This window comes from Canis aureus, chromosome 18, assembly GCF_053574225.1.
Source record: "Canis aureus isolate CA01 chromosome 18, VMU_Caureus_v.1.0, whole genome shotgun sequence".
Lineage (NCBI taxonomy): Eukaryota > Metazoa > Chordata > Mammalia > Carnivora > Canidae > Canis > Canis aureus.
The window spans coordinates 4901695-4916826 of record NC_135628.1 but is presented as its reverse complement, the minus strand read 5'-3'; the positions used below and the strand labels follow the sequence as shown (position 1 = coordinate 4916826).

The window sequence follows — 15132 nt, the reverse complement described above, 5'->3', positions numbered from 1 at the left end:
TCCTCCCCTTGGTATTGCCATGGTCAGTATTTTTTTTTTAAGATTTTATTTATTTATTTGGGGGAGAGAGAGAGTGCAGGCAGGGGGAGAGGGAGGATGAGGGACAGAGGGGGATGCAGGCTCCCCACTGAGCAGGGAGCCCAATGTGGGACTTGTTCCCAGGACCCTGGGGTCATGACCTGAGCCAAAGGCAAGAAGCTTAATGGATTGAGCCACCAGGCGTTCCCATAGTCAGTATCTTTATAAATCAGACCTTGTAGACAACATAGCACAGTTCAAAATCATGTGTTCGTATTTGTTTTAACTATGCGATATTGGCATATTTCTTAAACCATTATATGCCTCGCTTTCCCCATCTATAAAAGAGGGCTGCTGGTAAGTCCTATCTCAGAGAGTTGCTCTGAGAATTAAGTAGAATAATGTATATAAGTGACTAGCACCTGTGCCTGGCACTTATTAAGCCCTTGATAAATGTTAGCAGTAATTTAGATGATGATAATGATCATTTGGTGAGGAAGGTAGGCTTATGAACTGTATGGAACAAAGCTGTGGGTGGTAGCTTGAGTCAGAATGATGACTAATAAGCTAGAAGGATATTCTGAAACCATTAGGACTTAATGGTTTAGGTTTCATTTTGAGATTTAAAATTGAATGGAATCAAATATTAAACCCTGCTTATAGGTTCATAAATTTTCATGGCTTAAGTAAAAGAGAAAAGACTTGGCTTTGGCTGAAATCAATTTGAATAGAACCTGGGGGATTTTGTTGACGACACCGTCACGGGAACCAGTAAAGACTTGTAGCTGCTGAACACCAGGGCCATCCTAGCTGTTATTCGGAGAGGTGGCATGGCTGTGGGTCCTCAGACTATACATTTCCCCTGAGCTCTGGGGGAGGTTTCTGAGATTTAGAAGATGATTTCCACTTCTGATTCTCATATTTTGAAATCATTCATGGCTCCATGCCAAAAATAAACGAAAAGTCCTGAAGAATTTAGAAGTATTTATCCTGGAACAGATTAGGTTTAGAGGAGATAGTGTCACCGTTTTAATATTTGAAAGGCTGGTGAGAAATAATCAGGTTCTGTTTCATTACGGAAGGCAAAACTAGTAAGTAATTTTTAGATAAGGATTCATGGAAGAGGGGTAGAATGATAAAAGGCAACTGAAATGTTATGGAAGTTAGGCTGAAGTAAGAGAAGACAGCTTCAGGTGGCACAGGACTATACGTCTGTGTTTTAAAAGCTTTTTTTTTTAATTGGCGTATAAATTATATACAGTAACATGCACAAATCTAAAGTGTAGAGCGAGATGACTTTTCTCTTTAATATACACGTGTGTTATCACCACCTGGGATCGTAGAACTTTCCATCATCTCCAAAGGTTGCCTCACGCCTCCCCTTCTGGCCAATAACTGCCCTCCAATCCAGAAGTAACCGTTTTTCGGGCCTCTGTCATCATAGATCCTGCGACAAACTCCCTACAACTACTTTGGAGCGCTGTGTACCAGTTTAAACATGTATCTGTTTTCTGACTCAGCAGTTCCATTTCCAACTACATATCTATGAGGATGCTCACAACCGCCTTATTCATAACAGCCCCGAACTGGGAAACAACCCAAACAGCCCATTTGCAAGAGAAGAAACATGTCGTGGTATATCCACACAATGAACTACTTCTCAGCAATAGAAAAAGATCAAGGACTGGGATCCCTAGGTGGCGCAGCGGTTTGGCGCCTGCCTTTGGCCTAGGGCGCGATCCTGGAGACCCGGGATCGAATCCCACATCGGGCTCCCAGTGCATGGAGCCTGCTTCTCCCTCTGCCTGTGTCTCTGCCTCTCTCTCTCTCTCTCTCTGTGACTATCATAAGTAAATAAAAATTAAAAAAAAAAAAAAAATCTCAGAACTCCATCCCAACACCTTTAAAAAAAAAAAAAAAAGAAAAAGATCAAGGACTGATACTTGCTACTGTAGGGACGAATCTCAGACCCGGGCCAGACCCGAAGGAGTACGTACTCGGTGATTCCAACTACAGGACGTTCAAAATTGTAGATTTTAATGAAATACTTTCGTGACAATTTGATTTTGAATACCTGGGACAGTTGGAGAAAACTTCCCTTTCAGAAAAGGGCCTGTATGAAACAAAAGATGGCCAAGAGGTGGAAGGAGATTTAAACTGAAGCCAGGAGTTCAGCTTTGCTTAAGTGACAAACATGTATTTAGCGTTCCTTGTTTTTGGAATTATATGGTATCTCCTTATTTCCTTTCTATTTCCTTATTGTATTTGAATTGTTTGTTTGGATTTATTTTATTCTTCCTGAAACCCCCCCCCCCTTATTCTTTTATAACAGCAAATATCTGTGCCATTACCTAAGATAATTTATTCCCTTAATCATATATTCCGTGACATCTACTTTCTTTTTTAAACCGTTCTTCCTGGAGCATTCTCCCCTCCAGCTCAGATATGGTCCAGTTTCACAGCTGTTTTTAGAATGACTTCTCTGAACATATCCCTTTGCTAAGAACATTATTTTTTTTTAAGATTTTATTTATTTATTCATGAGACACAGAGAGAGGCAGAGACACAGGCAGAGGGAGAAGCAGGCTCCCCACAGGGAGCACGATGTGGGACTTGATCCCAGGACCCTGGGATCACGGCCTGAGCCCAAGAGAGACACTCAACCACTGAGCCACCCAGGCGTCCCAAGAACATTATTTTATTAGCTAACATTTTTCTCATTCTTGGTTTCTTTTTATAATTAAAAACTTTTTAATTCCAGTATAGTTAACATACTATGTTATCTTAGTTTCAGGTGTCCAAAATAGTGATTCAACAGTTTTTTACATTACTCGGAGCTCATTATGGTAACTGTACTCTTAATCTCCTTCACCTATTTTGTCCATCCACCAACCTACCTCCCCTGTGGTCACCATCAGTTTGTTCTCTATAGTTATAGTCTATTTTTTGGTTTGTCTCTTTTTTTTCTTCGTTTATTTTTTAAATTCCACATGAGTGAAACTATATGGTATTTGTCTTTCTCTGACTTATTTCACTCAGCTCTTATACTCTAGATCCATCCATGTTGTTGCAAATGTCAAGATTTCGTTCTTTTTTATGGCTGAGTAATACTCCATTGTATGTATATGCCACATCTTTATTCACCTCTCAGTGGACACTTGGGTTGCTTCCATAATTTGTCTATTGCTGATAGTACTGCAATAACCATAGGGGTGCATCTGTCTTTTCAAATCAGTGTTTCATGTGCTTTGGGTAAATACTCAGTAGTGGAATTATTGGATCTTATGGTAATTCTATTTTTAATTTTTTGAGGAACCTCCATACTGTTTTTCATGGTGGCTGTACCATTTTATATCCCCACCAACAGTGCATGAAAGTTCCTTTTGCTCCACATCTTTTGTAACACTTGTTTCTTGTATTTTTGAATTTAGCCATTCTGACAGGTATGGTTTGCATTTCCCTGATGATTAGGATGTTGAGCATCATTTCATGTGTCTGTTGGCCATCTGGTTGTCTTATTTAGAGAAATGTCTGTTCATGTCTTCTGCCCATTTTTGGATCTGATTATTTGTTTTTTGTGTGTGTGTATTGAGTTGCTTAAGTTCTTTATGTATTTTGGATATTAACCCTTTATCTGATATGTCATTTGCAAATATCATCTCCCATTCAGGAAGTTGTCTTTTAGTTTTGTTGATTGTTTCTTTTGCTGTACAGAAGCTTTTTCTTTTGATGTAGTCCCAGTAGTTTATTTTTGCTTTTTGTTTCCTTTGCCTGAAGAGGCATATCTGGTAAAGCATTGCTATGGCCAATGACAGAGGAATTACTGCCTGTGCTCTTTATTACGATTTCTATGGTTTTAGGTCTCATATTTAAGTCCTTAACCCATTTTAAAATTATGTTTATGCATGGTGTAAAAAAGTGGTTAATTTTCATTCTTTTGCACAAAGCTGTCCTGTTTTCCCAACACCATTTGTTGAAGAGACTGTCTGGATTCTAATTCTTAGAAGGAATTTTTAGTAATAATAGTAGCCACATGGCACAAAAGACAGGGACTGTGTAGTTGGAGCATGTTCCTACAAAATTGGACTTAGAATGATCTTGAAGTGTCTTCTTCAAAATAACATTTCTGGATAAATTACAAGCAATATTGGAAAGCAGTTGATATTTTTGTTTTTTTTCCTGCTCAAAACTTCTGATACTACTACAAAACTTTTAATCACTACTGTTAAGCCACTCTGTTTCCCTTATCATTTTATCCATTTCCCTAGTGGTAAAAGCATAAAGTCATGGCAGGCAGACAAAACTACAGAAACAGGGAGCAGATTAGTGGTCACCAGGGGACGGGTGTGGATGGGAAGAGTACAAATAAAGGGATAACATAGGAGAGCTCCTTTGGAACAGTTGTGTATTTCTTTTTATTTAAAATTTTTATTTTATTTTATTTTATTTTTTTTGAGAGGGAGAGAGAGAGAGAGAGAGAGAGAACGAGTAGGGAGAGGAGCAGAGGGAGAGGGAGGAGAAAGAATCTCAGACAGACTCCGTGCTGAGCACAGACCTGATGCAGGGCTCCATCCCAAGACCTTGAGATCGTGACCTGAGCCCAGACAGTCAGACGCTTAACCAACTGAGCCAGCTGGGTGTCCCAGAACAGTTGTGCATTTGGATGGTGATGGTGGTTAGATGAATCTAGCCGTGGGATAAAATTGCATAGAACTACACACACATGAAGGCACAGTGGGAACTGAACAAGGTCTGTAATTTCCTTAACAGTACTGTACCAAGGTCCGTTTCTTGGGTTTTGATATTATGCTGTAGTTATGTAAGATGTCACCGTCAGGGGAAGCTGAGAGAAGCATTCACAGAACTGTGTACTATTTTCACATCTCTCTGCGAGCCTATAAGCATTTCAAAATAATAAATTTCAAATTTAAAATAGGCAACAACAACCACGTCAAAGCATTTTTTAAAGAAATGAAAGAGGTACTGCTCATGAGCGAGCAGCCCATGATCAGGAGCTCCCCCTTAAAGATAGTGTATATAGTATTTCTTAAAAATGAGTCAGAACACGCAGTACTTGCCTTGGATTTAGATGTTAGGCAGTTACGAGATTAAAACGTGGCTAAGGAGCGCACACTGCAAAAGAAACACTAGCTTTCGTGAGGGTATGTGAGTATAAGCAGTAGATTTCTGATCTGACTTCACTTCATGTATGTCCTGCCTTTGTGCTGTCTCTGGCTCCACAAGTGTATTTGCTCATGGACTTGCTTCAAATCATTTGTAGAACAGAATTCTTCTATACAGCATTATTGTTGTCTTTTAAAAAGTCACTTATTACATGTACATCACAGGAAGCTTTAGAAATACAGATCAACAGTAGGAAAAAACTGCCTTTAATCCCACCACTCCAAAATAAATACTGTTGATATTTTCTGTCTTTAATTTCAGTCTTATTATCTCTGTACATGTAAATGCTTTTCTTTTTTTTTCTTTTTTTAGTGCTTTTAAAAACTACATGAAATCCTAATTTTGTAAATTTGTTTTACTTATTGATGTATGTGTAGCAATGTGCCATTTTCCCAGATCATTAAATACTTTTCTCCCCACATGATTTATTGATTACATAGAATTGTATCTTGTGGATGAATAGCACCTTAACTAATCCTCGTGATTGGACATGTAGGCTGTTTCCAGTTTTCCACCATTAGAAACAAGGGTTATCATCAACATCCTTAAGGCTAAATCTTCAGACACAGTCATGATTATTTCTCTTAGGAAGAAATCTCAGAAGTGGAATTGCTGGAGTAGGCAAAATGTCAAAGCTTTTTATTTTTATTGTCAAAGATAAGCATCATTTAAAAAATATGTTGTAAACGAAAACCTTATTTGAACAACAAGACGCTTTACCCACAGGGAAACTCAGGATCAGTTTCTTTAGAGTGCTTCCTCACTTCTTAGAGACAACTGCCATTACCAAATAGATGAATTGTTTTGACAGAATTAAAAGAAAAACATTGAAACTATCTGAATAAACACGTTATGCAAGAATTTTTTGCTATTTTTTATTTTTGTTAAATGATGAGAGCAAAATAATTTACTCGAACAAAAAGAAAACAAATGAAATCAACATGCCACTAGTGGGGAATGGGGTATTTACATTTCCCCCTTTTCCCATTTGATGTTGATTAAAGTATATTTTTGGTTATTTATTTTTTAAGCATTATGACTGTGCACGCATACCACCATCTTTACGTATGATGAAGGAGTAGGGGTAAAAAAATTTTATGGGAAAAACACACTATATAGTGTGTTTGTAATGTTGCAGAATTCTGTTGCATTTTTCTAGTTGTGAGTGTCCTGTTTGTAGGCACGAGGGGACCTGGTTCTGGATTAAAGATCATATTTGATTGGGCATCTGTAGTATTTTGCTGAAACACCTCAGTTGTATGTTTTTCGGCATTTCCAACTGAGTCACTGTGTCACTTTGCTTATCTAGGTAATCATCAAAACACGGTCTCATCTTTCCCATTTGGAAGCCAAATCCTTAACCACAGGTTTTCTTTACTTTACCAAGTGAGGCTCCGTCTTGTGTGCTTCCAGCTCCAGACATTTACGTCCATTGTCTTCAGCCTCCATCTCCTTTCTTGGACTTTTCATTGGTCCCTACTTCATGGGAAGATGTGAGGTTGACGCAGAAGGAACATTAGATCACACCATGAGTAGAAATAAGGCTCGGATACTTTTTAAATAAAATGTCTGAACTTTTAAGTAGAATGGTATTATCTGTAGTTTTTTATTAACCTTTCAATGACAATGAGTGGACCCTAATAAATGAGATATTGGATTCTTGGATTAATTTCCCACACTGGGACACAATTAAAGGTTTAGATGTTGGAAAGGCAACAAGACAAATCCATGAGTGTTTGACATTCTTTTGCTCTTCTTCTTAGTCATGAACACATCATTTTACACTATGCATATGGTGGTGAAATTTTGTTTGAATATAATTTATGAGATCAGGGTTACAAAGACTTTTTTCCCTTTCAGCTCTGTGTTGGTGTTTTCAATGATCATTATTATTTTTTTTATCAATGGCATTGAAATTTCCCCTCAAAGAGAAATTCCTCTTGCTGGGATTGTTGATAAATACTTATTACTGGATTAGGGATTGTTTGTCTTTTATGAACCTCTTTTCTTCCGTGGTGTCTGTTGGCTAGCTCTGGGACTTCCCTTTTCATTCTTACTGTAATGTAATTCTTTCTTTTTAGGTTTTTAAGTTCCAGTTAGTTAACATACAGTATAAGAATAGTTTCAGGTGTACAATGTGGTGATTTAACACTTCCCTACAGCACCCAGTGCTTTTCACGACAAGCGCACCACTTAATCCTCATCACCTATTTCACCCATCCCCCTACCACCTCCCCTCCGGTACCATCAGTTGGTTCCATAGTTTAGAGTCTGTTTCTTGGTTTGTGTGTGTGTCTCTCTTCCCTTTTCTCCTTGGTTTTGTTTCTTAAATTCCACCGTAATGTAATACTTTTGAAGTTGAAAATAGCCCTGTGAAGAAACTGGCAGAGCGTTCCAAGTGGTAAGAGTTTCTCGAACCTACAGTGGATTTTGCTGCGCTAGGAATGGCATATTTTTATCTGGTCCGAATTGATGGCATTTCTCTGTCCTCAGCATAAACTCGGTTCAGCATTTAGGAAATACTATTCCTGTAAAAAATAGAGTTGTAATTTAAATACAAATTTTTCCTCGAAAGGGACTACCCTCTTTGAGTTTATCTATTCTGTTGTATCCCATACTTTTATTTCTCTTTAAACTCATTTTATGAACCTGTTACCTGCTCCCACCTCTCCACGTGAAATTTTCTGTACAAACTGAGAGGAATTGTTTCTCAGAGAAACAAATTAGGCTTCATATGAAAGGGGGTCTCCCATGGATTTGAATGAGCAAAAATTATACAGCTTTCTAAAGATTTCACATAAAAAAAAATAAAAAAAAATAAAGATTTCACATATATATCCTTATTAATAAAGATTTCCCACATATGTTATATATATATACACATAATAAATGTGTTACCTTTCAAACAAAAAACTGAATATGAGCCTCTTGAAATTTAGTGCAAAGGAAGTCTGTTTTAAATATTACCACTAAAAAATACTTTATTTACATATGTTTTTTAAAAAAAGATTCAGGTAATATTAATTCTTCATATCCGCCTGTTGAAAATTTTTTATAAGTGACATAGAATCCTATATGCCTTTTATGATATCAGGGGCATTCCTGTAATATTTAAATTCATACACTTATAGCTCTTCCCTGCTTAATTAAACTCAATATATGAAAATCCATATCTTAGAAGATGACTGCCCAAGAGTCAGGCTGGTGGATTTTACACATGAATTATTCACAAAAATATGAATTACCCTTAGTTTCACATACCACCCTGACACATAGAAACAGCTGTGTATTGTATGTATTAAAATATTCTCAATTTATCCTTTATTAGACTTACGTGATTAGAATGCCAGTGAATTAAAAGATCATTGCTCTTTATTTCTCCAAACTTATAAGAGTTTCTACTTTCTTTTTCTCTAACAGATATAAGCTTACCAAAGTCGGCAACAATATGCTATACAGCTGCCTTGCTCAAAGCAAGAGCTGTCTCTGACAAGTAAGTGAATAATGACTTGTGTGGTACTAAATGTCTGACCCGACTTAAGGAGATGTGTTGCCTCCGAGGGCTTTCTCTGGAAGTTTCTCTCAGTCTATGAGACCCCTGCTTATGAGCATGCATTTTTCTAAAACCTGCTGATCTTTTCTTTCACTACTAGAAGGAGGGAATATATATCCCCAGGTATTGTAAGGGTGTATGGGTCCCTAAAGAGGGAATTATGTGAAATTCCATACCTCTGAGGTGACTTTTTTTTTTTTTTTTTTTTTTGCCAGACAGTAGATACCGAAAGGCCTGCTTGGGACTTACACAAATGCCTTCCTTTTATTCATTTTTCTTTTTTGCGTATTCCTCTTCCTTCAGCAGTCCAAGACTGGGTAGTAGTCCTAACAAACCTGTAAGATGGCACAGGGGATGATCATCTCCCATTCTTTGACTCCTCAGTTCCACACCAACCCCCCCAACCCAGGGTCCGTTTGCTTTGAGTTGTCATTTCAGTGGGACATTTGCCCATTTTATTCAGGCAGGTGACTATGGCATAGAGAATTTCCATGAGCAGCCGAGATGACTGGCAGGTGAAAGCGAACAGTTGGCTTCACTGTTTTTGAGTTCCTAAACGCTCACGTTGCCCGATACAATCCCTCTGAAGCGTTGAAAAGCAGTTAACAGGAAAAGAAAACAGCCTCTGCTATGTCAGACAGGTTTGCTGTTAAGTGTGTGTGCACTTCAAGACCGAAGTAATTTTCTTTCATTCTTTTTTATCCTGTAGATCGCCAGTACCTACTGCAACATCTTTTCTCCCTACACAGCGACTCCAGCTTGGGAGGGCAGGGCCAGGGTTGTCACAGCTTCCCCTGTGGTGTCTGCCTGCCAAGCACAGCTCTGGAGTTAGCCCTGGGTGTGAGGTGAGAAAGAGATTGCATGGTCTGGTTTTTTTCATTCACCTGGGCAGGTGTCTGGCCCGCAGTTTGGGCACGCACACCCCCTGCCGGCACGGCCCCAAGCAGGCTCGCCTGCGGTGGAAGCTGCATCGCAGCACTGACGTTGGGTTGGGAGCCTCCTGTAAAATTATCCCCAGTTCTGTTTTTAACCAAGTACGCTCTTCTGTAACCTAGTTTTCTCTTTTTCCTACACTGTCCGCCCTCGTCAGTCTCCCCCCTCCCCTGCCCTGACCGAAGCAGGTACCTCACAGAAAATTTAGATTAGCTATTTAGACAGAGAGACTTGACAGCTGAATTTAATTCCTGCCAAGATTAGATGCAAGCACGCTTTCTGCTTCTGCGGGGGTTTTTGTTGGCCTCGGTCTGAGGGGTCGCTCAGAGGTTCCACGTAGTGGAGGTGTGGAGAGCTCATGCCATTGGCTCGCTGTGGTTTTATGGGCCCTTGACGTGTAGACGCCTGTCCGGGTTGATGCCCGAGCAGTGGTCCCAACTGGATGGTGTTTGTCTTTCTGCTTTTCAGATTCTCTCCCGAGGCTGCATCTCGGCGGGGGCTGAGCACAGCAGAGATGAATGCAGTAGAGGCCATTCACAGAGCCGTGGAATTCAATCCTCACGTGCCAAAAGTGAGTCCGTGGGATCCCCACAGGAGCTCGTTACGCTAGCTAGTGGAGAAAAGTGTTCAGTGACCACGGTGTCGTGTCTCGAATACACCCCGTGGGGAAAAAAAAATGAAGTGCAGCCAGTGAACGCTGAGGCCTCTAGCCCATGGTCATCAGCTTCAGGCTTAAGCAAAAGCCACCTTCAGAGGCCTCGGGCCGGTTTGGGGGCCTTATGTACCCTTATGTAGGGTAAATGGATAGACCTCGCTGCGGCAGGTCAGGCCAGGACGCCAGCAATTGGCAAAATAGGGAGATCCCAAGAGTGTTGTCGATGCATCTGATAGGAATTTCACACCAGTTATACTCTAACTTAGACCTGACTCGGGAAATGAACCTAGTTTTGAATATAATTGGAAAAAAAAATACTGATTAACGTGACGTTCTGTGTCTATAAATAAATGATAGTTAATCAGTATTGGCAGGAAAGTAGTAAGGAGAACCTCACAGTATGAAGTAGTATTTTCTTTTGACTTGTGAGTGGCATATGTAGGTGTATGTAGTAGGAAGTGTTTGTCTTAATTGTTAACCACATGATTGACCAGTTTATAAAGACCTAGTATTTCCTATGTATTTTTTCCCTGAATTTGATTTTAAGGGAGTCCTATCACGATAGAGGATATTTCTATAATCTTTTATTTAGGAGATGGGTGTGTATTTATGATTTGCCTCTATTTGAGTACCTGCTATGCGATAGGCACATGGCTGAGGGCTATTTTCAGTTTCTCGATATTATAAAGCACATTTTGACCTGGGAAAACTATTCATACAGGGTACTACAGGCATAATTTTATTTCAGATTTCTGATGAAGACTTTCACTGTTGAAAAATGACAAAGGAAGGCTTCTTTGTTTTCTCGCAGTAATGTAGCAAAAGGGTGGTGTATGTGTGCATCTACGTGTGTATGTGGGGATTTGTAGAGTTACCTACTTTATTTTGTTGATCTTCAGAGTGACACAGGTAGATGACCTAACATCATTTCTGAGATCGGGAATGCTCAGGGCATGCTCATTTTCCCACAAAACAGAAAACCGAAGGATGGTACACAGTGCCACAATTGGCGGGGGATAGATTTATCCACTTTAGTTCCAGTGGATAATGACCAACATAGTGTTTATAGACTTAGGTATTGTATATAGGGCGGTATAAAATACATCTCTTTATTTATTATCTTTTCAGCTAAGTTAAAAATGTTCATTCAGATTTGAATGAAATTTAAAGCTAATCATGAAAACATTATCCTGAATTCCAGTCAACTTAGGTCATCAATATTTATTGAATGCTGCATTCAATACAGGGTTATTCTAAGAGCACAAATAAGCTCTTCTAGAAGTAGCATTGAACAACGGAGGCCTAGACTCTGAGACAAAGACAGGTTCAAGTTCTGGCTCTGTCACTTATTGGCCATGGGTACTTGGGGTTTAGCATTTCTGAACTCAAAGTTTTCCTTCATTTTTCTTTTTTTTTTAAATTTTTTAATTTAAATTCAATTTGCCAAGATATAACACCCAGTGCTCATCCTATCAAGTACCCTCCTCAGTGCCCATCACCCAGTTACCCCAACCCTCCACCTACCTCCCCTTCCGCAACCCTTTGTTTGTTTCCCAGAGTTAGGAGTCTCTTATGGTTTGCCTCCCTCTCTAATTTTTTCACCACTCAGCGTCCCTCCTTTCCCTTACAATCCCTTTCTCTATTTCTTATATTCCACATATGAGTGAAACCATATGATGGTTGTCCTTCTCCAGTTGACTTACTTCACTCAGCCTAATACACTCCAGTTGCATCCACATCAAAGCAAATGGTGGGTATTGATCCTTCCTGATGGCTGAGTAATATTCCATGGTGTATATAGACCACATCTTCTTTATCCAGCCATCTGTCGAAGGACATTGTGGCTCCTTCCACAGCTTGGCTACTGTGGACATTGCTGCTGTGAACATGTCCTCATTTTTCAAATGAAGATAAATATAAACCTTACCTTTTGTGATAAAGACCCAACTGAGATAATATAGTCAAAGTTCTTTGAAAAACTTGACATCCTATATTCATGAAGTATTAAAATTATTGATACTTGACTTGTTGGAGGCCCCTTCAGCCTGGAAACTTGAGTCCTAACTCTTCCAGTTATACCAGAGCTTTGTAATCTTACTGCACGAGATAGAAAACTGGTACTTGTTGGTTAGATATTTTATTTTATTTTTTTTTATTTATTTTTATAAATTTATTTTTTATTGGTGTTGAATTTGCCAACATATAGAATAACACCCAGTGCTCATCCCATCAAGTGCCCCCCTCAGTGCCCGTCACCCAGTCACCCCCACCCCCGCCCTCCTCCCCTTCCACTACCCCTAGTTAGATATTTTAGTTGAAGCTGCCGTGTAATTCTGTGATAAGGGTCTTACATGGTTGATTGAGCCTCTAGAAGAGCATTAAAAGCTGTAAGAAATAGTTTAAGGCCACCTTGGAAGAATTTGACTCAGCTAGCACTCTTACCTGTAAGATAGAATTCTTTTAAAAAGTGAAAGTATTTGAAATATTTGTTTTCACTCTTTTTAATTATTAACTGGAGAAAAGATAGGGTGCATAGGTAAACTGATTCCACTGAAACCACTTTGCTTTGATGGTGATTGTGCTGAGGGGAAACTTGTTTCCAGATCTTCTTCATCTGTTGACATTTCTATGAGGGAAAAGCCCTGAGTCGCTGTTCAGAATTCTGTTCAGAATTAACCACAAACCTCTGGTGCATGTGTACTATATGCAGGCTGTTACAAACACCTTTTATGCATGATTTCTTGGACTGCTTGCCAATACTTTAATAAACACACACACATACACACGGGTCCCTTTTCAAGGAGAAAGTAGCCTTAATTCTAATGAGACATCAGTGAAAGATCTAAACTCCTGGACTCCTGGTGTAGGAAGGGACCTTAGAGATCATCTAGGACACCTTCCCATTCCCAGCTTGAATCTCTCTCCATAATGATACTGTGATGATTATTTTTAATACTGGTTTTCATTACGTGTTTGCTGTGTGCCAAGTGGATTACACATACCTTCTCCTTGATCTTTCACAACAACACCGGTGAGGTGTATCAGACTGCCACCCCTGGTACACGATGAGGGAGCTGCAGGTTTGGGGAGATTAAGTGACCCGCTCCTGGTCGTACAGCTAGTAAGTGATGGAGCCTGAACTAGTTCGGGGTTCTCTAACCCTTCAACATCATCCTCCACTGCCCCCCACCATCCCACCAGGTTGCAGACCAGCCTAGACTTGAAGCCTTCAAACGATGGCAGGCGCGTGACTTCCCAAGGCGCTTGTGGACAGTAGATGTTCCTTCGAGGTATTTACCGTATCCTAAACACTTCCATGGCTTCCTTTTCTTTGTCACAGGAAGTTGTCAGTGGCCTACCACAGGAATTTTCAACCACTGCATGCCGTTTTACCCAATTATAGTCTTTCGGAAGGAGAAAAAAAAGTATCAAGTAGAGTAGCTAAGAACCATTTGGGTTGCTGAAGAGGAGGTGGGTAGGGGATGGGGTACCTGGGTGACAGGCATTAAGGAGGCACATTAAGGAGGCACGTGACGTGATGAGCACCTGGTATTACACTCTATGTTGGCAAATTGAAAAAAAAATTAAAAACAAAAAAAGAATAGCTGACAACTGCCTTTCATGAATGTCCAGCTTCAGTCTATCTGATATTCTATTAAGCAGAAGTAATAGTTAATATTTCTTTTTTTTTAATAAATTTATTTTTTATTGGTGTTCAATTTGCCAACATATAGAATAACACCCAATGCTCATCCCATCAAGTGCCCCCCCTCAGTGCCCGTCACCCATTCACCCCCACCCCCCACCCACCTCCCTTTCTACCTCCCCTAGTTCGTTTCCCAGAGTTAGGAGTCTTTATGTTCTGTCTCCCTTTTTGATCTTTCCCACTCATTTTTTTTCCTCCTTTCCCCTTTATTCCCTTTCACTATTATCTATATTCCCCAAATGAATGAGACCATATAATGTTTGTCCTTCTCCGATTGACTTATTTCACTCAACATAATACCCTCCAGTTCCATCCACGTCGAAGCAAATGGTGGGTATTTGTCGTTTCTAATGGCTGAGGAATATTAATATTTCAACATCCACTGGAAAATATCAGTTACTTACTCCAGGAGGGTTACTCTTAGGAACGCTCTTCACCTGCAAACATGCGGAGTAGGGAGTATTTCTCCTAAACACACCACAGGACCACAAAGTAAAGCAGAATGGTGAAAAGCTGTGGGGCTTGGTTCTGAAGGGAGCCTTTTAAGCAGTCAGGCATGTCTAAAATACACGGGTTTCTGAAGCTTAGATTACAGCAGGTTATAAGGAGGAAGCAGCCCGTAGGCTCATTATTACAAACTGAATTGTGTTACTCCCCTCCTGAGGAGCTGCAGCTGTGTCCCTAACCCTACAAAGGAAGATCTAAACTCCTTCAGTGGTTCTTTAGGACCCTTTATGATCTGACCCCAACTTGTTTTTCACTTTTTTTCAGCTACTTCTAACAGTCTGTTCGTTGTTCCAGAAACAATCTCCTCCTCTTCTTCCCTCTTTGCTTCCTCTGAGGATATCCTACTCCTCTTTCACCCCCACCATTAAAAGTCACCACCAGGAAACCTGTTCCTTCCCCACCCCAAAATCGGCCTCTCCCCTCTGTGGTCTCTCTCTACAGTGCATTGATTATGGAATTACCATTTATCCCTTTTTGAGGATGACTAGTAGTTTTAGCATCTTAATGATGCTGGGGATTTTTAAGAACTGGGTACACAGTTCAAAACGATGAAAGCTCTAAACCTTTGGAGGATGT

General features: G+C 39.8%; 1 protein-coding gene across 11 annotated transcripts in view; it reads left to right on the top strand.

The window, feature by feature from the left end:
* Nucleotides 1-15132, top strand: part of ST7 (suppression of tumorigenicity 7) — a 241643-nt gene that overhangs the window by 193321 nt on the left and 33190 nt on the right. For 8 of the 11 annotated variants that reach the window (XM_077856019.1, XM_077856021.1, XM_077856016.1 and 5 more), the window contains 2 exons: nt 8623-8695; nt 10157-10259. The exons of 1 other annotated variant lie outside the window; for it this stretch is intronic. In XM_077856019.1, the coding sequence (XP_077712145.1) occupies nt 8623-8695; nt 10157-10259 (176 nt within the window). Of the gene's footprint in view, nt 1-8622; nt 8696-9464; nt 9601-10156; nt 10260-15132 lie in introns of all 11 variants that reach the window. 2 more of the 11 variants (XR_013356384.1, XM_077856018.1) reach the window with 1 other exon arrangement.